We start from the raw sequence: 20,504 nt of genomic DNA, 5'->3' as shown, positions 1-20,504 counted from the left end.
AGCTCCTCTCTCCTTTGCAAAACTGGCAGTCTGTCCAGAAAAACAGAACAGCTGAACAGCGTTTAGATCAATTTTGCCATGAAACAAGTGAACTCGATTCCTTGCATGGGTAATTATGTAAAGAGCCCTAGAGGAAGAATTTGGCCTTTCATTACAACAAAAAGCACTTACCCCAGAGTCCAGATTTCCTCACTTCCCTTTAATGCATAACACCAAGGAGAAATCTAGCTACAAAGCCCACTGTGTGCCACAAATAATCAAACTAAGTATTTAGCCTTCTTTTTTTTTTTTTTATTAATTTTAGGAATATGTGATGGTCTGCAGATAGCAGCTTTCACTCAATTCTTTGCCACCAGTATTGCCTCCAAGCTGCTTTAGTTATTTCATATGAAATGGTGGAATGAGCTCTGAAGTGAAAGACTGGAATGGACTGCATTTGACACATCACAGTCTAGATAATATTAAACAATAGTTTTAGTATTCATTGTGGTAAGAAGTTACTTTGGGACACACCTGCATGTTTCAAAGCTATTGTTTAAAGCCAAAAGGCCCAATTCAGTAGGTGCTGAGATTCTTGTCCAAGATGCTGATGTGGGTATGTGGGAGGAGTGTTCAGCAGCCTCGGTTCTGATAAAGTCTTATGCTTATTTATATCAGCAGCAGCTGAAATCACTGTCATACAGGAAATACTCCATATGTCTCTGCATCAGGCTGGCAGGGGATTTGTAATATATGGAAACAGAGAAAAATTGCAAAGAAGCATTTAATCTCAAAAGAACTTGTGCACTTATGGAACTGTGTGGAACCAGTTCCATAAGAAGTCACAGAAATTAGCACTTTTGATACTGGAATGAATATTACAACTCCTAAGCATAAGGAAAAAATAGCTAAAGAGAGAACACAGCCAGCTATAGCAGTGACTTACCTCTTCATTCCTTTCAGCTAGACAAACCTGGCTTTCTTGCATTCTCCATTGTGCTGGCAGCTGACACAGATTTTTAATCTCAAAGGTTCTTAACACACTCTCACCCTGCTTAGTCAAACCTAACCAGAGTGATGGAACATCAATACAAAGAAGTGGACCCTAGGACACCAGGAAACAGATGTCAGAATGGACACTTCTGCCAAAACTGCCTAATTAAGAAGCATACATTATCTAAGATTAACATTCAATTTCACAGAGAATAGCAGAAAGCAAATGCATTGCGTGTAATGCAGAAAAATTCTTATTGTCATGGGATTAATCACATTGCCTCAATAGTTACTAGACAGCAAAAATAATTCCTGTTTGTAACTGCTTTAGATTTGCCACGCCTTTAAGAGGCAAAAAGCTTTATATGGACAATGGCCAGGCCCCACAGCTAGTCATCCTGCAACACTGAACTGTTCCTTACCTTAAAAGCAGCCTCAACATGCAGCACAACTGGCTCTAGACAGTGTTCAATTTTACATTGCAGGTTACGGCTGATGCACCCAGGTTTGCTTCCAGTAATTGCCAGTTCAAATTCACAGCAATTATTCATATCTAGAAAAGAAAAATTCAGGGTCCTGTCTCACCTTTTTGCAAAGAAACCACCTGCTGCAAGCCTGTTATTGAAGCTCCTGGAACCAAACTAAGTCTCCTTCTGGCTTCACTTGGCTAGGGATCACATCTTGTTTTGCAGCTTGCATTATAGTGCTCTGTGACTTTTCACTTCCACTGATACCAATTTAAATATTTCTTTCATTAATTGGTGCTTGCAAGTCACAGAAACTTTACCTATGGTGCCAGTATGAGGTTCAACTTCCATGATGTCACAGGGCATGGTTTTCTCCCACGTGTACTTGATCAATGATTTGCTGTTATTCCACATCTAAATTAAAATCAATGAGACAATTAATCCACTTTAAGCTTTCATAGCAACCAGCCAATTTGCTGAGAGTACTGATGCACTGCAAACTAGGTATTGCAAGTCTTACTTTACATACTTTGCAAACTCTAACCATATCCTGATCACCACTAAACATTATGACCTACTAATATACCTTGAATCTAGCTACAACATACTGTATTTTCACCTGAATCTTGAAATAAACTGAGCATGGTAAGAGCAGAAAGACATAGAACTTCATCTAACCTCTGACTTGAACAGTACTAACCCAGTGCCATGCACTAACTACTCTTATTTTCATGATAATACTACATCCTCCCTTTCCTTTCTCCTCTGTGATGTAAAACAAGGACAAGAAGAAGTGGGAATCACCTGACTGGATTTCAGGTGTCTGCAAAATAGATGCACAAGCTACATCTGACCTCATCTCCTAGGATTCTCTTTACTGAAAATAAAGCCAACTAGAGAGTGCTGGGAGCAATTCCTCCAACCTCTTTTAGCCTATAGGATGAGATTAATCACCCCCTGGATGCTGCCAACGAGGTCTCCAAGGACTATAAGGAAAGCTTAGCCCAGGTAGCTCAGATGTGGAGATCTATGCTGAAAGCACTATATTCAGATTATATAAGCACTATATTTAACACAGTGGCTACCTTCACACAGGTGAAGGTGTTTTCTGAAACTTGAAGAAAATCCATTAACCATTCTTTCCAAGAACATTATCATATTTGAAGCCTTTTAAACTCTTCCCCCATTTTTCAAAAATGTAACAGACCTTCTAAATTTAAACTTCAAATCTCTCTTTTGAAAGCAGCCTTTTTTTGGCAAAGGATTTGTTTGTGAGGGAGATGATATAAGCTCTTGAAATCTTTGGCCTGCTCTTCAGATCTATTCAGACATTATTTCTTAATTACAGCAAATAACTTTGTTCTCTGAAGCACAATTATCTCTAAGTACAGTTCAAATTCTTATCTTTTTAAGACTAAAAAACCAATTGGAAACTGTGAGGAATGTCATTATATTATCAGTAAGTCACTTAATTACCTATACCACACATGTAGGTATACTGGATTACGGGAAAATATGAAATGGCTGTCTTAAATTGAAAAAGAACTTGTAGGAAGAGAAAGCATAAACCTAAACCTGATAAGCAGTATCTTTAAGAAAAAATGGGAAGACCATTAACTGGGAAATGTATTCCTGCCTGGCTCTTGCTAACAGGCCAGTTTTTCCCAAGTGAGTCTAAGATTAAAAGGATCCTGATCTATAGAGATGAGAATGCTGAGTGCACAATCGTAGCAGCAGTCTGTCCCATAATGGTCAAACAGAAAAATTCAGAACCTGCAGGAAAGAATAAGGTCTAGTAAGCCGCAGCACATGTTACTTCTATTGCTCTTCTGTGCTTGCTGTAGTCCTTTGCATGAACAGTGCCTCTGTTATGAAGTAATTTAATCATCCATTGGCTATTCCTCCCAACTGGAAAACTTTAAAACTACAGGAGTGACAAAGTGATAAGCAACAGGTTAGTGACCCAGAAAAACATTTAGAAGGGTAAAACTTTGTGGTATAAAACTTGAGAGACGAAAAAAGAATGAAGCTTGCTGCCTGAAGTGTAGGGCTAAGGAGGCTTGCTAGAGGATTTCAGTACAGACCCTCCTGGAATCACGGCCTCCTTTAAAAATATTTAAGAAAAACTAAAATAACATGGATTGTCTGATATCTTCTAATAACACCTATGACAACTAGTGACACAAAGCACATGATAGCAATGAATTCAAAAGCAAACAAACCTTAAATGTTTTCCTGACATTTACACCAATAAAGTTTTCTCCAGGGATGATAATGGCATATGGTTCCAGAAGAAGATGAAATGGTTCTGTTGATCCTTTAACTTCTATTTCCAGTGCTATTACATCCTCTGCTTTGTATTCTGGGATGTTTTGAAGCATTCCCTCTTTTACCAAACTTTGGGAGGAAATATGGCAGAATTATTAAGCATCTTAAACTGGTGTTTAAACTGGATTCCATCTTTTAATTGCCAGACCAAAACTGAAAATCATCAACAGTTTCTTAAGTACAGACTGCAGGTATGCAGTTAGCTCAGGCTGGGGACAATTAAAAACTGGAAAAATTACAGTAGTTCTTTAAGGTACTCTAGTTGTCCCAATCTGTTAATGAACAAGTAAGTCAGTCATAGACTGCTGTGACAAACAGTAGTAACAGGAAAACCTGCTGGAAATCTCAGCAGGAAGCCTGGAAAATGAACAGACAAAATGACAGTATTATCTTTTTCCAAGAGAGGTGCAGCCCTAGCTAGGGCTAAGGCATATGTTCAGACATGAGGGAAGATCACAGAGACACTCTTTGTACCACAATTAGTTGTGCAGATAAAATTGTTTATAATTGTCAGTCCATCATCACCAGAAAGATGAAGAACTCGAGTAACTCAATGTAATAGCATTGCTAAAACATGGCTACACATCTTACCAGGAAATACTGTTTCTCAGCTTACCAATGTGATTCTGGGATGTCCCTCAGTACCATCTGAATCACACTGTGATAACTCTTCAGCTACACAGATGAAGAAGGAGAGGATTTTAATGTCAAGTAATCAGTTATGTTGATTATTAAAAAAAGATGAAAAAATAGTTTACATTTAAAGGATGAATGATCATCATCTGAGTACTAAGTAAGCTCCGATAAACAATATTCAAACTCTAGATTTACTAAAAGAAAACATATTTGACTGCAAAATATTAAGCCAGATTCTGATCTCATGGTGTACAGTTCCAAGAAAAATACTCATTTTTGACATGCCTGTTATTATTTCCCTAGTATATTGCATACTACACACAAGCATCTGCAAAGGCTCCCCAAATTAAGCTCAGTACTGCTGTACTAACCTAAAGTTTCTCCTAACAGCTCCAGGGTATTTAGCTTAATTGACCATCAATCTGATTTTGAGTAAGAAACACTACTTCTCCATCATGGGAAAAGAGGATGTCTTCTATATTCTAATGAGGGAAAAAAGAGGAAACACAGAAGCAGGCCTTAAATCTGAAGGGCTTTGCAAAAGATTAATTTGTTTGTAAAGAGATATTAATTTAAGTGTACCTGTTAATTCAATCTCTTTTTCTATTAACTAATTAGAGTCTTTAAAAAACCCAGTTAGTTTTTCTTCCATACTTATTTGAGGTATTCCTATATCTGTCAATCACCACAGTATGGGATATTCCCACTGCTGGGCTTACTTTGGATTGAGTTTCTTTAAATACAGTGAGCTCATGCTCCTTATTTACACAGACAGGGGAGCAGAAACTAGGACAACAGTCACTGGTACAGCTGCATTCAAGCATCATTGCACCCCTCTGCATACCCACAGCTGCATACCATGATTTCTCTGCCAAAGGCTACTACTATCCCCTTAATTTACCACATAGCTGTTCATAGGACCCATTTCAGCCCAAAAAAGCTACAGCTGGAAACAGTTTAAATAATAACTGTTTGCTAACCAAACTTCTTTAGGTTGCAGTAGGTATGGGTTACATCCCCAAAGCAGCTCACTCAGCAGAAGGGGGAGGGTCAGGAGATTGTGAAGGAGCTGGTACTGTGGTGAGGGTGGTAACTTTAGCAGCCAGCACAGCTGCAGCTACGAGGACGTGTCCATAGTTTCAGTGTAATATTAATTGTGTCCAGTTGGTACCAAAAATGACATGAGATCAGAAACTGTCTCATATTTTGCAGTCAAAACATGTTTTCTTTTAGTAACTTTCTACATATTGAACACTGTTTATCAGAGCATAGTACCAGCTAATTAAATTTAATTTAGAAAGCTGCACAGCAAGAACTTTATGACTTGCATAAAAATACACAGCTGGAGTTTGTAGATAGGAAGGAATCACAAGCCATACCTCCTGTGGAGTGTAAGTGAGAATAAACTCATGTTCTGCATCAGGAAGCAAAACTCCCTGCTCAGGATTTAGGGAGAAGGCTGACTCTGTGTCTCGATTGTATTTGAGCTTCATAAAGTCTGCAGTTTCTTCTGGTATTGATGGTTTCAGATTAGGCTTTATTATCTGCCAGTAGAAAGGAAGTTCTACATGGCTGCAAAGAGATCAATAAACAACAAAACAAAACAAAAAATCAGATATTTTTTGAGTAAAATATTGGGAGAAAATATTCAGTTCCTTTTTCCATGTAGGGAATTTCTCTCTTTAAAAATTACAGGGGTTAGACTTAGCAGTCTTTGCAAGCTACAAAGCTGGTGAGGTAGCACAGAGTCAGAGTATATAAATTGTACAAAGAAAATGCTAATACATGGAAGTAAAATATATAAACATGTAAGATATAGTAACACTTTCTTGCCTTATTTAACTTGTCATGTAATGTAACTTTCAGGAAACTCTACCATTCTTTCAAGAATCTGAGATCAACACGACCATTCCTGCTGGTATCAGTATGTTTGCATTGGATCACTGCTGCTGATGATCTACATAACATTCTGAATTTAATCCAAGTGCAAGATGTGGTCTTTAACATGTCAACAAACACAGTGGCTCCAGCTAAGATTATAGCAATGGCTCTGCAATACTCTTTGTAATCCAGAAAAGGCTGCTTAACTAGTTTGCTTCAGCAGAATTGTATTCCATGGAATGTCTTCATGGGTTTTAAAACCTTGCTGACCTCAAAACCTTTGCCTTAATAAGGGGAGGAAGGACACTGGAATTTGAAAGTGAGTATCAATGACAAAACTGAACACGTATCACTTTCTATAGCAGTAAAGTTTTCTCTTTCCTGCTTCTGTGGAGTTCAGTCTCAGCCTGTCCAGCTTTCCTTCATACAAATGCTGACACCAGACGTGCAGGGACTGCTGTCACGATTATAGCACAAAGAAAATATGGAAATTGGCATAGTCACATCCTTCATCAGTTTACAGTATTCCATTCACTGAATCACACTTTCTTCACCCAAACAGCATTCTGTTCTGGCATTATGCATGTGTGGTTTCCAGGCCACAAAATAAACTTCCAGAAATTCACTGTAGCAAGTAGCAATTTACATTAATGTTTCTAAAACCAGCACTGACCTCCTCACTGCTTTGATGGTCTGCAGCCTCTAACCACTGCAATCACGCACATTAGTGTATTTCTATTATTGCCCAACTGATTTAAGCAAAATCAGGATGCCGCTAGTTTCAGTACAAAGTAATTGTACATAGGGACATATTCCGTGACTTCAAATAGAGTTTATATTTAAGTCTATTAGGACTCAATAGTAGAAGTCATATGAAAGTTTTAATACGAGTTAGTTACATTGGGGTCCTGTTTTAATCAGTGGAGATCCAGTGGCGTCCAGGATGTGTTATGGGAGATGTATACAGTCAGAATTGCATCCTTACAAGTATCTATTTCCCTGCACTAGGAAAGGAAAAGAGGATAGGATGCTTAGCTCAGTTGCACAAGTATACACTGTAGATGTGTAAAGTTAGATAAATCTCACCTGGCTGACCCTGTTAAATATTTCCTGCAATCATCCGTATTTATGAATCTTTTGGAGTTGTAGATTTAGCTATACTGAAGCAAATATATTGACCTTGGCAGTGTATGAACCAAATGGTATGGCTACTGGTTGCCATAACGTGTTATCTATGTATAATGTTCCTGCTCTCACAAGCATATCCCTGAACCTTAATTACTAAACAACGGAGCAAAAAGAAGCAAGGCTTCTGCACAGATTTTATCAGGTGCATGAAGGTTACTCTCCAGCTTGAGAGAGAATGGTACCACAAGTGAGATCCCTACCAGCATGTTCAGACTGCAGAGCATTACTCTATTAATAGCAGCTACATACGTAGAGTTTCTTATAACCAATTTCTTCTCCTCGGTGGCATGTGGGTTTTGGGGGTCAAATCGTATGAGATGCTGTGCTGTTACATCAGTAACTTCACCAGGTTCATGTTTGCTTTCTCCACCTGTGACGAACAAAAGCTCCAGAGCTATCAGCTGTCCAACACCTTGAAGAAATAAGAGGTATTACTGTTTACCATCTGGCTGTTAACGTTGTTCACATTACTCATTAACAGCAAATGCCAGCAATGGCCATTACTGATTATATCTGGTGTTTCCTCAAGTTTCAGAACTCCAATGTGTTAATTGTACAATATTTTCCTGATGTTCTCCGTGTATCAACATATATCAATAGAGATCTTCTCTTCATGAATTTAACAAATTTGGATTTCAGGGCCACAACATCAGCTCACTTACATTAGCATTGTTTCACTGAAGTGAGCAGGGTGTTTGCAATGGTTGATAATGTGGCTTCCAGATGTTTTGAGCAGTATATTGAAATAAAAATAAGCAGCAAATGCACTATTAAAAAATTTCCAAAGGAAATACCTGTAATAAAGTGATTAAATAGACTACAAGTCAAGCCTAATGTTATAGCACTCACAATTACATTACAGGACAAGCACTAACATTTACAAGAATTTCAACTGGTTTCATTAGCTAATCCAAAGACTGCCTATCTCTCCTGAATACCCTAATCCAAGACTTGCCCCAAATCTGTTTCACACCCAAATGTATTTCTGCCCTGCTAAAGCTGATGTTTTATAGTTTGTCATGTTATCTTATTGATATAAAAGTCTAAGAAACCAATTGCACCTGATAATTTTTTTTTCTGCTACTTGGTGACATTTTACATTTGGACTTTTGGCTACAGTGGGTTAAGAGCTCAGTGTTTTCTGAATCCCATGTATTTCATGCATTGGGATGGAGCAGTAATAATAATAATAATAAAAATGCTTAGCATTTAACACCATCAGGGGACAAAGTATTTGCTTAATCCAGTGACACAAAATGTTACCATCACTTCAAGCCATCAGCCACCACTCAACATTATCTGAATATGTACAGAGTTAGAAATGTGATCTCTGAAAGATTTTAGAAACAAACCTGTGACTGTAACATCATTGACTTGGCAATTGTCACAAACAATGGTGTATGTTTGCTGTGAGACTTCTGGAACAGAAGGGAAAAACACTACCTGAAAGAGAGAAGTGATATAGCAATGTCTGTAACTGATTTCTCTCCAGGAAGCAATAAACTTCAATTTATAAATATTCACAGTTCTAGTGATCAGGAATTAAATCTTATATTTGCAAGAAACAGACAGTGTCATATTCCCTTAATAGAAACCAGAAAGAAACAGGTGTTTTCTGGGTTACTAAACTTATATGTGTGTATCTGGATGGTCACCAGAGGCTGCCTTTATAGTCCCTGGAGATGTGGGCAGTCTACTGGGTTAGTTGTATGAATTGCACCCTCAGAATCTTATCTGCCCTCAGTCACTTACTGAGCAACACCACGGCTGCCTGTCAAGGTACAACAGTGTGAGCAGGGCAGCTGCTGTGTGCCGTCCCTGAGTTCCACCTCAACAAAAAAGGTTCAGGGGCCAAAACCTTTGGCTGTGTAATGTGCACCATGGTTCTTCTACCTGTTATCCATTACCACCTGCAAACCCAACCCATGCTAAATCCGTCTCCTTTTTCTCTCCCACATGTGCCTGGCCCGGCTGAAGCAATGCACCTGGGGAGACAGAAAGGAGGAGAAATGTTTCTCCTTTATCCACACCTGCCTGACCCATTCCTCTTATTAACAGCCAGCAGGCACTGGTAAAATAAAGAGCTGGAGGGTAGTCATACTTTCTACATCACTATTCCTCTTTCCACAGTGATGCTATAATAAAAGTGGTCCACATCAGACAAAGCAGTGGTGGCAACCAGTAATGCACACCTACTGCAGAATCTTTTTCAGGAAGGAGTAGAGCATAAGTGAAGGATTTGTACCTGTTGCTCTACAATGAAAGAATTTTTTCCCCAAAATGTTCTTTTTTCCAAGGAAGCTCAGAAAGGAAAAGTTTCTTGGACTTGATGCCCCAGCTGGAGTGAAATAAGCACTCCTGTGTTCTCAGATTCCTGTTTTCTCTAACAGGATTCTTTGCATGGGGAAAATCTGACTGGTCTCTGAGTGGCTAAGCAAGTCTTCGAAGTTGCAATGAAAGACTCTCCAGTAAGACTCACAATTGCAATTCTTCCAGCATAAGTGCACAAAAGGATTTGAGCATTTTTGCTCACACAAACCCATATTTGCAAGGTCCAGCCAAGACCTTCTACAATGATCTTGCTCGCTAATGTATTTGGTGAAGTACAAATACTTTCTATAGCAGTTGGTACTAACCTCTACTGTTGTGCTCTGCCCTGGAGCTAGCTCAAAAACAGCAGGATGGATCCCAAAAGGATCTTGTATCACAAAACCTACAGTGGCAACAGACTAAGGTGTTAAAAAAAAAAAGAAAAAAAAAGAAGAAAAAAAAAAGATTAATAAATTAAATCGATCAGGTTGTTGTTTTTAAAATACAGGGTTACCTAAAACAGGCAGTACACAACATCACTGTTTTACCCCTTTCTGTAATTTTTTTCACAATTCTCAAAAGTAAGTGACATGTATATGGCTTAATTAGAAGAAAAGCTCCACGCTTTATAATTACCTTGGTGAAATCAGGAGGGAAGGTGCTATCTCCAAAGACAAATGATAGTGTCAGGAGCCCTAATATTTGTGTTCACAGAAGAAAAGCTATGCCTGAGCATAGGAGATCTGTCTTGTTTCTCCATGCTTATGACACACTTTGGGTTGGAACTGTAAAACATTTCAGGAGGGACAACCTGGCACATTAGCTATCCCATCAGCCTTTTCTCCAGCACGTAAAATGCCAGTCTACAAGTCACATCTTATATTCTTTATCCATTTTACTTAGACTGTGGTTTGTGATGGAAAGCTAAAGACAGAGCAGTACTGGAGTGGACTGCTAGGGTCTACAGGTGCAGCAAGGTCAGTAAGTGATATCTTTGGTGGGGAGGGGGAGGAAATTAGCTCAAGTAATGCTAGAACTGATTGCATTTCTATTTGCTAAGGTCTAAAGTTAAAGTTCTAGCCAGTTGTCCTTTCCCTGATCTATGCCTGAGTTTACTTTACCACCTCACCAGACAACTTCTTCCAGAGGCAAGCCAGAGCACAAAGCAAAAGGTATGGACATCCAGGGAGATTGGTCTCGAGGATAAATGTGAATCCCTGAGCGAATGGCACAACACAGATGTCCCCAGCAAGGCCGTATGACTTCTGTGCTAATATACCATGACTAGCTCAAAAGGCCTTCATGTCAGGGCACCTACACCATACCATGTCCAGTATTTCCCTTCCAATCACTCACCCTGAAATTAGGAGGTGGCCAGGCTTTCTTTGGCATTATACAGAACTTCCCAGTGCTAATTCCCTCATTTCTGCACAAAATCATTGTTACTTTTATTCCTCCAACAAGGCAGGAACCACAGTCTATAATGCGAGGCACTGCAATGAGTAACACAGGAAATCAGACTACACAGACAGCGGAGGGTAACAGCTGGCAAAGCCAGCTACTTCTTAAATAACTCTTCACAGACAACATTACTGCATGTGAATATGCTAGGTGCTGCAATCCTAAAAACCCTCAAATTCTTTCCATTTGAAAGTTAAACAGTATGAGGTGCATATTTCTACATTCATCTTACATTTTAATGGTGCTTCCTACTTAAAGACTCTATTGAATGATAACAAAAAGTAAGATGATTTTTAAAAAAGCTCAGTATAACAGGAAAGGTGAATTTACAAAAAAATCAAAGCAAGTTTCTGCAAAAGTAATCCTGGTTGTTACAGTTGAGGCTAGATATCTGAGAGGTGAATCCTGCAGATATGTCATATCCATATATAATTAATGTAACACTCCATGAATATTAACTAACAGCATCAAATATTTATAACTAAATCACAATTCCTTAATGTTTAGGATTAGTAATTACAGTTAGGAGTTCAGGAATTGACAAGACACAAACCTAGAAAAGTAGCTCCTGCTCATTCCTCTAATACAGTGAAAAAAAATTAGCTTGATGTGGCAAGAACAAATAATTGAGGAAAAATTTGACAGGATTACATTTTAATAACTAATAAATCTATTATGAGTGAATATTAGGTAGCTATCAAAGTGTAGAAACTGCACTGCCAAGTTTGTCCACATTTGGTCTGTGACATAAAATTGGAGACAAGTGAAAAAAAAATGCAAGTCCATTTAACTTTAGAGAAACTTAAGGATTGGACATTACTGACATGTTAACACTGGAGGTGGTCTTTTAGCTTGGATCGGGATCAGAAAAGGTTCTGATACTTGGGTCTCCACTAATATACAATCTTCATAATCTCCTAGATATTCAGGAATAAATTGGACCGTATACTGGCATGTCATCCCAGGAGCAATCATTCCTCCCTTTCCTGGAAATTTTCCTTGAAAAAAAAAAAAATGCAGGGAATTAAAAAAACATTAAAACCTCCCAAAGTTGGAATATATATTTATGATCGCATCTCCCTCTGGAAAGATGCCTGTAAATTCTCCTCATTTATTGCCTAAAGCTGATAAAAAGGAATGACTACAAAAGGCTTGCCAGTGTAATCTGTGTATGTGCATATCTTCCACTGAACTCAAAGATTTTTTTTGTCTGAAATACACTTCTCATAACTACAGAAAACAGAGTGAGGAGAAACCTAAAAAATGTTACCCAGTTTTCTTCTGTCACAAGACAACAAGGCTTACATGGGGGCATCTAAATTTCTAAATATGCTGCAACTGAAGTATGTTATTTCTTGCCCTCTCCCCCTAATGATTTCAGTGGAAACTACGTCTGTTCCTAGATGAATTTTGGATAAGACTGAATCTAGGTATTCCATTGATACATTTCAATCTAACTTCAAACACTTTAATGTTAGTTAGTCTTCCTGAATTCCTCCTTAGACCATTTGAATCTGCTTATGAGTTGCATGCGAAAGGTCCTAGAGACATAAGTCAACCTTTAGTTTCTGCCAAACTGAGCACTACGGATAGCAGAACCAAACATAATGTCTCTGAAAAATGTTTGTTCAAGCAGACGAATTAGATCTCTCTGGTGTTAACATCTTAAAGGTAGTAAAAAGAACCCTTACCTGGCCCAATGGCAAATGCAGAAGTAGAGGGGGGGATAAGTCTTACGTGATGACATGTTGAAGTGATGTTCTGCAGCTCTATAGTCATCTTCATTCAAAAAGAAAATAAAATACTCCATTGTATTTATCATCACTGATTATAATGTTTGCAGTTCCCTAGTACTCTGCTAGTAGTAACTAATTTATCATCACAAACAACCTAAAAATCTCAGTTTATTCAATAAAGGCTGAATCAGATACTACCAAAATGAAGCAGAGACTGAAAAGGGTCCCTTCTAGTTTTCACTGGTCAGTGTGCCAGTGGCATGTGTGAAGAGTATCTTCAAGGAAGGTAAAGGGTCATTAATTCAATATAAAGAAGAAACTCAGACTTTTGTTAAACTGCAGAAAGCCAAAAGATTGGATGAAATATGTAGATCACGGCAGGACATAATGCTCCTCAGTGGTAGAATTAACTCTCTACAAATAAGTAAGTTCTCACCTCATAAACCTGGCCAACTTCATAATCAGAAAATAAAACAGTAGGTGGATTGGCAAGAAACACAGGAATGAATGAGGTGTCACTGAAAGATAAAAAAAGGGAGACATTATCTTACTGCCTAGTTCTTTAAATACTGATAAAATGAGAAATGGCAAAATGTTTCCTTTAGCAAAACCAAAATGTCATACAGACATACTTTGTTTCCTAAGAGACTATACAGACATTTAGCTCAAAATATCTACATGTAAATCCACAGTAATTCTATAGTGGAGCTCTCTGTGTGCTCCAGCTCAGAATCCAGAAACTGTATATACTGCATACCCTTTATTATCTTCTGCTTTTCTTCTGGCTATAGTTTGTGCCACCTTTTCTTGAGAAATGACAAGAGATTTGCCTCCATGAAGAGCATTTGGTGGGAAGAAGCGGGGGTTCTTCAAGTAATTCTGCTTTTTCTCAAGTTTGGCAAGGTAAGCACGCTCACTTTCTCCCTCTGCTTTGTACTTACTATCTTTCCAGGCTAGCTTCTGTGAGGCACTAGTTTTCTTTGAAAAACAAAGAGATCATGGTGCAAAATTAAACACAGCGATTTTGAGGATGATGAAAAAGGTATCTGTACATGTCTAATTAAAGCTATACAGCATTGAAAATTCATATAGAAATATTGTATTTCTCTTTTCTTAACAGATCAAATAAAATAAGCACTGAAGCCAAATCAACAATGCATTGATATTCACCCTTTGTTACAGGAACAGCAATAGGCCCTACAGTGCCAATAGACTAAAATAAATAAATCTATAAAATGTACCTTACTTGTCTTTTTAGTTTGGTGGCTAGTGTCTGGAGTTGAAGGGTGAGTTAATGTGCACAAAGACACATTTGACAAACTACCAGATATTGTCTGTAGGTGTGCAACCTCTGCAGGCATCTGGTCCCGCGAGCCTGAAGAAACATGCTGTTTAAAACTAAATGTCTCTTTGATGTAGCCAGGTTCTGATTTTCCTGCAATTCAAAGAAAATTTTAATTCTATGAGAGAAAAACATTAATTATAAGCATTTATTCTAAGCATAGGTGTATGAATTTATTTTAGTCCTGTTGATGGTAAAAATACACTTTAAATCCTCCAGAATTTAATTTACATTTATAGTTTATTTTGCACAAATGAAGCTTAGTGCTTTAATAAGAAAGCTTTTAAAAATATTAATTAAACAAGCTATATACAAAGAAGGTTATATTACTCTGAGAAAGCTAAGTTAATCTCACAAGTGACTGGGACTTAGAATGTCCTGTTCAGTTTACAAAAAAACCTGTATGATGGACTTACAACAATCAGAAAATTGACATAAACAGGATGTACCATCTAGTTCCATGTTCCTATAGTTAGACAACAAAATTGTCACCTCAGAGGAAACTCTAAGATGTTAGATTTTTGGTTTTGTTTGGAATTACAACGGAAAAAAATCCCAAATCTTGGAATTTGTGACTAAGTTGATTAGTCTGAAATGTTTGGTTTGACTTGACTGAAAAATTTCATTTTAGTGATACTAAAACCTTTCACCTTGGCTCACACATGAGTAAAAGAAGTAAAGAAGTCTTGACATTGCCCAAAAGATTTTTCTTACTGATCTTCATTTGCAAATTAAACTGCTATATTTCCAGAACTGGAAAATTTAAAACCCAAAATAAAGAATACAATTTTTTTTCCCTGAAAATAGTTTTTACTTTAATGTAACCACTTCCATTCACTGAATACAAGATGTAGTTGCAGCTTTGTGCTAATGAAATTGAATAGAGGCAGAGCAGTCACAATTAATACAGCTTTTGTGTCAGATGGAAAGAACTGTAAACACATGTGCGACCACCATTAAATTTCATACTTAAGCACATTTAAACTCAATAATTTTTATTTTATGAATTTTATTTTGACAATGTCCCTGTAGTGGAATTTTATGCTTGTAATACTAGAGTCCCTTCTGCTTTGGCAGAAAACTATAAAAATATAATCAGATCTGCTACATCCTCCAATGCTTCAATTCTTATAGAGTGTTCTAAAAAGTCTAAATTATTCTCTGCTTTAAAACTTACCTTTTGGTGCTCTAGTAACAGGTAATTTATCAGTGATGTAATCATCAGGGCAGATTAAATGATTTTTTCTGAGAAGTTCATTATCCACAATCCATCTAAAAGAGGATGCCACTGCAACGGTAAAACAAAACAAACAAACAAACAAACAGAAAGCTTAGCTCCTTAAGATACACTATCTTGAACAATCCAAAGTAGTGTTGTCTTTATAACTCATCACTGTCAGGTAATATTTTTGGATAGAGAAACAGTCTGGTATTTTAATCCCAAGACTTGGATGTGAATTTCCACAATTCTATATTCAGTTCAAGCCCAGCTATGCAGCCATCAGAGAAACATTTAATCTCTGTTTGTTGCTGCTATATATCAAGGTATGAATGCCTGTAATAAACTTAGGTGGTAAGTCACTAATCACAAATTTAATACCTTGAAAATTATCTGGTTGTTTAGTTTCTTACAGTGTTAAACAGATGTTACTCTACCTGAATCTCTGCACAAAATCCTTCAAAGTTGCTCTGTTGATGTAAAGCCAAACCAAAAGCTCACCGAGCCTAGTGTCAGTCCTACCTGTGATTTAGACAAATGTTGCATTGGTCTCCAGGTACCATAAGCATGTATTGGGAAAAGACAGTACTTCCAGAATCCTCACCTGGTGGCAATCCCATTTTGTCGAAATCTTTCCCCGCATCTGCCTTCAGCACATTTAGGGCCCTTTCTTCTTCAGCTTTTGCTCGATTCTGAGCCTGAATGATGTTCTCTTCTACTATGTCAGCTTCTGTCAGTCGGCACTTATACTCAGCAAGAAGCTGTCACAGGCATGGGTGAATGTAGAGAAATGAGTGTAATTTGAGCTGTTAAGATCTCCTTACAGATAAATGTTTTCTACTTGCTTTTGAGAGGTAAATAGAGATAGCTTGGTAAAACACTGTTACTTTACAAGCATAAACTGGCCTGCTAAACCACCATCATTCCTATCATTTAACTTATGCTGGGTAAGAAGCACTACCCAAGACAAATGTGTGAAAGATGAGGAGAGCCTCCCAGGACAACAGAAATGCCTGTCTTTTACCTTCTGTGGGACCATAACTACTGCACTGTATTTTGCCTATAAGTGTTGGAATAAATTTTAAGGGAATGTTCCCTTCTAGTTACGAAGAAGGTTTCTAAAACTCCAAAATATCCCAATAGGAATACTTCACTCCTCCTGATATATTTTTGATCACTCTGCCCAGTGTGGTAAGTGCTTTACAAGCATAACTCAAAAAGAAAAATCCTGCCTCAAAGAGGCATCAATGTAAATTAAAGAGAGAATATAGCAGAGGCACAGAGACATACAAGACCAACACCAAGAGAAACTGATAGACATTGGTGTCAAGAGCATCTGTAGCCTAACTGAGCTTTCTGTAGAACTTTTACATAACAAGGTCTAACCTTTCGGCTCATTTAATAGAATTAAATAATTTTATTTACTTTTTTTTTTTTAATAGAAAGGATAGGATGCATCTCAGCTAAAATGAGATGCTTCTTCCTCTCCTGCTCATATTGGGATCCCTCCACTGTCACTGGAATCCAGGATACAACTCCACCCCATGCCAAAGTTGATACCTAAAATAGATCAGATGGGCTGTGCCCTAAAAGTGCCTGTTTGGTTTTTGCTTTTAATTTCTTTTCTTTTTTCTTTTCTTTTTTTTTTTTGTGATGATACAGAGAGCCTTGAGTCACTAGTTCAGCTGTAACATACATGTTACAAACATGTACTGTCAGTTGAAATGAATCTTATCCAAGCAGTCCATTTAGGGAGTAAGTATTCATGTTTATTACTCAGAACATACTGTGTCCACCAATATATTCATAAATGACTCAAAAGAAGGAGAAAACTTCAGATTTTTCAGCTCTGATAACCTTTGAGAGGGCATGATGACACAAAATGTAAAAAACACCTGTTGCTCAAATCATCCAGCAATAGCCTCTACTTTTATGGACTGACAATAGCTATCAGAGCAATGATTAATAAAAGTATTTTGCATTTCTGCTGTTGATTTCATCCAAGATTCCCAAACAGTGTTGCAACCGTTAATGGATTATGTGTCATAGTGCACCACTAAGGTAAGCATATATAAATAATATTTGCAGCATCTGGTTTCAAAATGCAGCACATGAGAATACTTTATTGCAAGACAGGAAGTCTAGTACACTGACCGGTAGTTACAGGGCGAAGTTGTCAGCCCGTAGAATAGGCATTTAAAGGGCTAATGGTTTTACTCTGTGTCTGAAAAGCCGTCCAGAGCTGAGAATATCATAACGGAGCACGTGGTGAATATTAACTTGTATGAAAGGTTCTGTGGGAAACCATGCTCAAGCAAATTTCCATTAAAATGGCAGTTCTAGGATCCCCCCCCCGCCTTTTTATTTTATTTTACGGAAGATCTAGAAATTACGAAGTAGCAATGAAAGCTGAACAGACTTGTACCTTCTGTAGCTCCTCTGTAAAACTCTCATGATAAACATTGTCTTGTCCTTGGGACTTAATCCAGTTTGTCTCCATCTCCACCCCAAAGACATCTTTAGTGTACAGGTCCTCAAAAGTGCTAGCCAGCAAGTGGGAGATGTCCTGAGGAAAGAAAAGGAGGATGTTAGCGCTTAAAGCCTGAGATAGGATCGGAAGAGATCCCTGGATGCATGCAAATGGCTGGAATTAGAAAATGGAGGAGGGAAAAGCGGGGGAAAAGGGCTGGGAAAGGTACCCGGGAAGGCCCCTGAAAGGGGACACGCTGCGTGTTCGCATGTGAACACTGAGGTGTGGCGGCACGTATGTACGTGTGTGTGTGTGTGCGTGTACAAGGCCCGTGCGTGCACACAGACGGTGTGTAGGTGATGGCGGCGGACAGGGTTCTGCGTGCGCACACAGGGTGCGCGTGTGTCGTGGTTTACGGAGGAGTGTGTCTGTATGGGGCTACCTTGAGTGCGTGTGTGGGGTCTGTGTGAGGGAGAAACAAGCCCTGTACAGGGTATATGCCTGGGCGTGCCAGCCTTTGTGCAGGGCTTGTGTGTGTGTCCGTGTGTCTCAGGGTGCGTGGGGCGTGTGTGTGCAAGGGGGTGCGTGTGTGTGAGGCTGCTTATGGCGGGGTGTGTGTGCAGGGGGTCCGTGTGCCCCTGCGGCCTAGCCCCGCCGCGTTACCTGCGTGCCGGGGCAGAGGCTCCGCTGAGCCATGGCCACCTGGGCTCTCTTCGGGCCGGTTCCCTCAGCCTCCCGCCGTCCCCTCGGCCTCCGGCCGCGCCGCCGTTGCTGAGCGACCGTGTGGGCGGGAAGGGCCAGGCCGCCGGGCGGGGGAACCGGCCCGGGGGCGGAGTGGAGGCAGCTGGGGCTGAGCTCCGGCCGGGGCCACCCCGGAGGGGGACGAGGGAGGCAGCCCCATGACACCCCTTCCCGGGCTCCCTCGCCCCTCACACAACCCCTCGCCGCTTTCCCGCCGCCATGTTATTGTACTAGCGCTCTTGAAGGGCTGAGGGCGGCACCCCATCCCCTTGCCTCTGTGAGGCTCGTACCCGGTTTCTGCCCTGCCGCTGTCAAAATAGGTACTTTTTGAGCTCTTTTAAAGCAGCGGCGCTGTATGAATTAGTAAGAAACGAAATAAAATGTTGACTCGAAACTTTATGAGGGGATTTGGGCTTTCCGGGAGGCCTGGCTTGCGCCTGCGCCGCCGTCAGGCTCCAGTGCGGGCCTCGAGTTTGGCAGCTGAGGGAAGAAGACGAATCCTCGCCTTCTCCCCCAGCTGCGACACACAGCGCGTAGAGGCAGGGCTCGTCCCTGCGGCTGCAGCCGGGCTGCGAGGGCTGGAAGATGGGGTAATTCATCATCAGCCCCCAAAACCATCCATCTTCCCCCTCTGCCTGCCGGCGCGCCCTGCCTGTGTACGCCGGTTGCTAACAACAGCCGCCTGCTCCTGCTGAAGTGGGTGATATTTTCCTTAGAAATCATACTGGGGTAGCATTTTCTGTTTGTCCTGCCTCCTTTTTTTCTCCCCCCCCCCTCCTTGCATCCTGCTCAGAGTGAAGGAACCAGACTGTGGGCCCTGGGGCTCCTCCATCACTGTCGGGGTCATTGGGCTCCATCAGCGTTACTGTAAAGGCAGTTCGCAGGGGTTGGAAGTGGATGTGGGCGATGTTACTGCCCTCTGATGGTAATTCACGGAAAATAACCATCGCAAAAAATAATTTTAATACACCAACAGGTGTTGTTCTATGAGCAGATAAGCAAAAGGCCTGGGGGGGGCGTTGAAAAACTGGTGTTTGTAGGCACATGGCACATGGGCTTGTGACTACATGGTGTCACAAGCTTTAGTTCATCCGCTTACCAAAGTCTGCGTTCGAAATAAGACACCAAATTAGACTTGGAGGCACTGCTGTGTTTTTAGTTTCCCTGTGATAAAGGGAAAGTTGCCCAAGGGAAAGCTTGGCAAATCTGCAATATCGTGTTCCGAAGGTTAAGGCAACTCAGAGAAATTGCTGACATCTGACAAGGGTAGGACCAGGTACCCGTGTTTTCCAATAGAAAAGGTTCACAGCTTTGTTTCTGTGCAGGCACATAGGTGTGTCCTTGCCTTTAAAAGTAGGTTGGAGCATCCACATTTTGACATGTTTTCATATCATAATTGCAACTTTTCTTGCCATGTGCTGTTACAATTTGATTATAACATCTGTTTGCTAACTGGAATGTTAATAAAATCTAGCATTTTTTTAAAGAATTCTTTCCCAGCCTTTAAGAAAGCCTTAGAGTAGTGGCAGTAAAGCAGATGTTTTTGTTTAAAATAGTATATTGATGTGTATGAAAACTGAATGTGGAAAAAACTTTCTGTACTTTCATCTTTACTGTCTTTCAGTAACTTGCCAAGCAGATCATCTCAGTTTAGAAGCTGGATTTTTTTTTCCAACTGCAGTTCAGAAACCCACCATGAAATCTGGAAGTGAAGGTGAGATCCATCTGTCCCGTACTCAAATGCAAGATCAGA

At 39.7% G+C, this 20,504-nt stretch overlaps 1 protein-coding gene across 1 annotated transcript in view; it reads right to left on the bottom strand.

The window, feature by feature from the left end:
• The window catches only part of DLEC1 (DLEC1 cilia and flagella associated protein), a 39,540-nt gene extending 20,763 nt beyond the window's left edge, over window positions 1-18,777 (bottom strand). The window contains exons 1-19 of the mRNA XM_075044570.1: window positions 18,674-18,777; window positions 17,966-18,106; window positions 16,145-16,301; window positions 15,499-15,609; window positions 14,221-14,414; window positions 13,737-13,957; window positions 13,416-13,497; window positions 12,935-13,022; window positions 12,068-12,241; window positions 11,139-11,275; window positions 10,109-10,201; window positions 8,825-8,915; window positions 7,722-7,884; window positions 5,783-5,975; window positions 4,384-4,442; window positions 3,662-3,836; window positions 1,760-1,853; window positions 1,395-1,525; window positions 926-1,084 (exon numbers count right to left, since the gene is read on the bottom strand). Coding sequence (XP_074900671.1) covers window positions 926-1,084; window positions 1,395-1,525; window positions 1,760-1,853; window positions 3,662-3,836; window positions 4,384-4,442; window positions 5,783-5,975; window positions 7,722-7,884; window positions 8,825-8,915; window positions 10,109-10,201; window positions 11,139-11,275; window positions 12,068-12,241; window positions 12,935-13,022; window positions 13,416-13,497; window positions 13,737-13,957; window positions 14,221-14,414; window positions 15,499-15,609; window positions 16,145-16,301; window positions 17,966-18,106; window positions 18,674-18,706 — 2,496 coding nt within the window. The 5' untranslated portion in view covers window positions 18,707-18,777. The remainder of the gene's footprint in view (window positions 1-925; window positions 1,085-1,394; window positions 1,526-1,759; window positions 1,854-3,661; window positions 3,837-4,383; window positions 4,443-5,782; window positions 5,976-7,721; window positions 7,885-8,824; window positions 8,916-10,108; window positions 10,202-11,138; window positions 11,276-12,067; window positions 12,242-12,934; window positions 13,023-13,415; window positions 13,498-13,736; window positions 13,958-14,220; window positions 14,415-15,498; window positions 15,610-16,144; window positions 16,302-17,965; window positions 18,107-18,673) is intronic.
• Window positions 18,778-20,504: the final 1,727 nt, after the last annotated feature.

The sequence above is a fragment of the Buteo buteo genome, chromosome 2 (assembly GCF_964188355.1).
Source record: "Buteo buteo chromosome 2, bButBut1.hap1.1, whole genome shotgun sequence".
NCBI classification, from domain to species: domain Eukaryota; kingdom Metazoa; phylum Chordata; class Aves; order Accipitriformes; family Accipitridae; genus Buteo; species Buteo buteo.
Note: the sequence above shows the minus strand (reverse complement) of the source record. Positions and strands in the feature narration are given on the sequence as shown.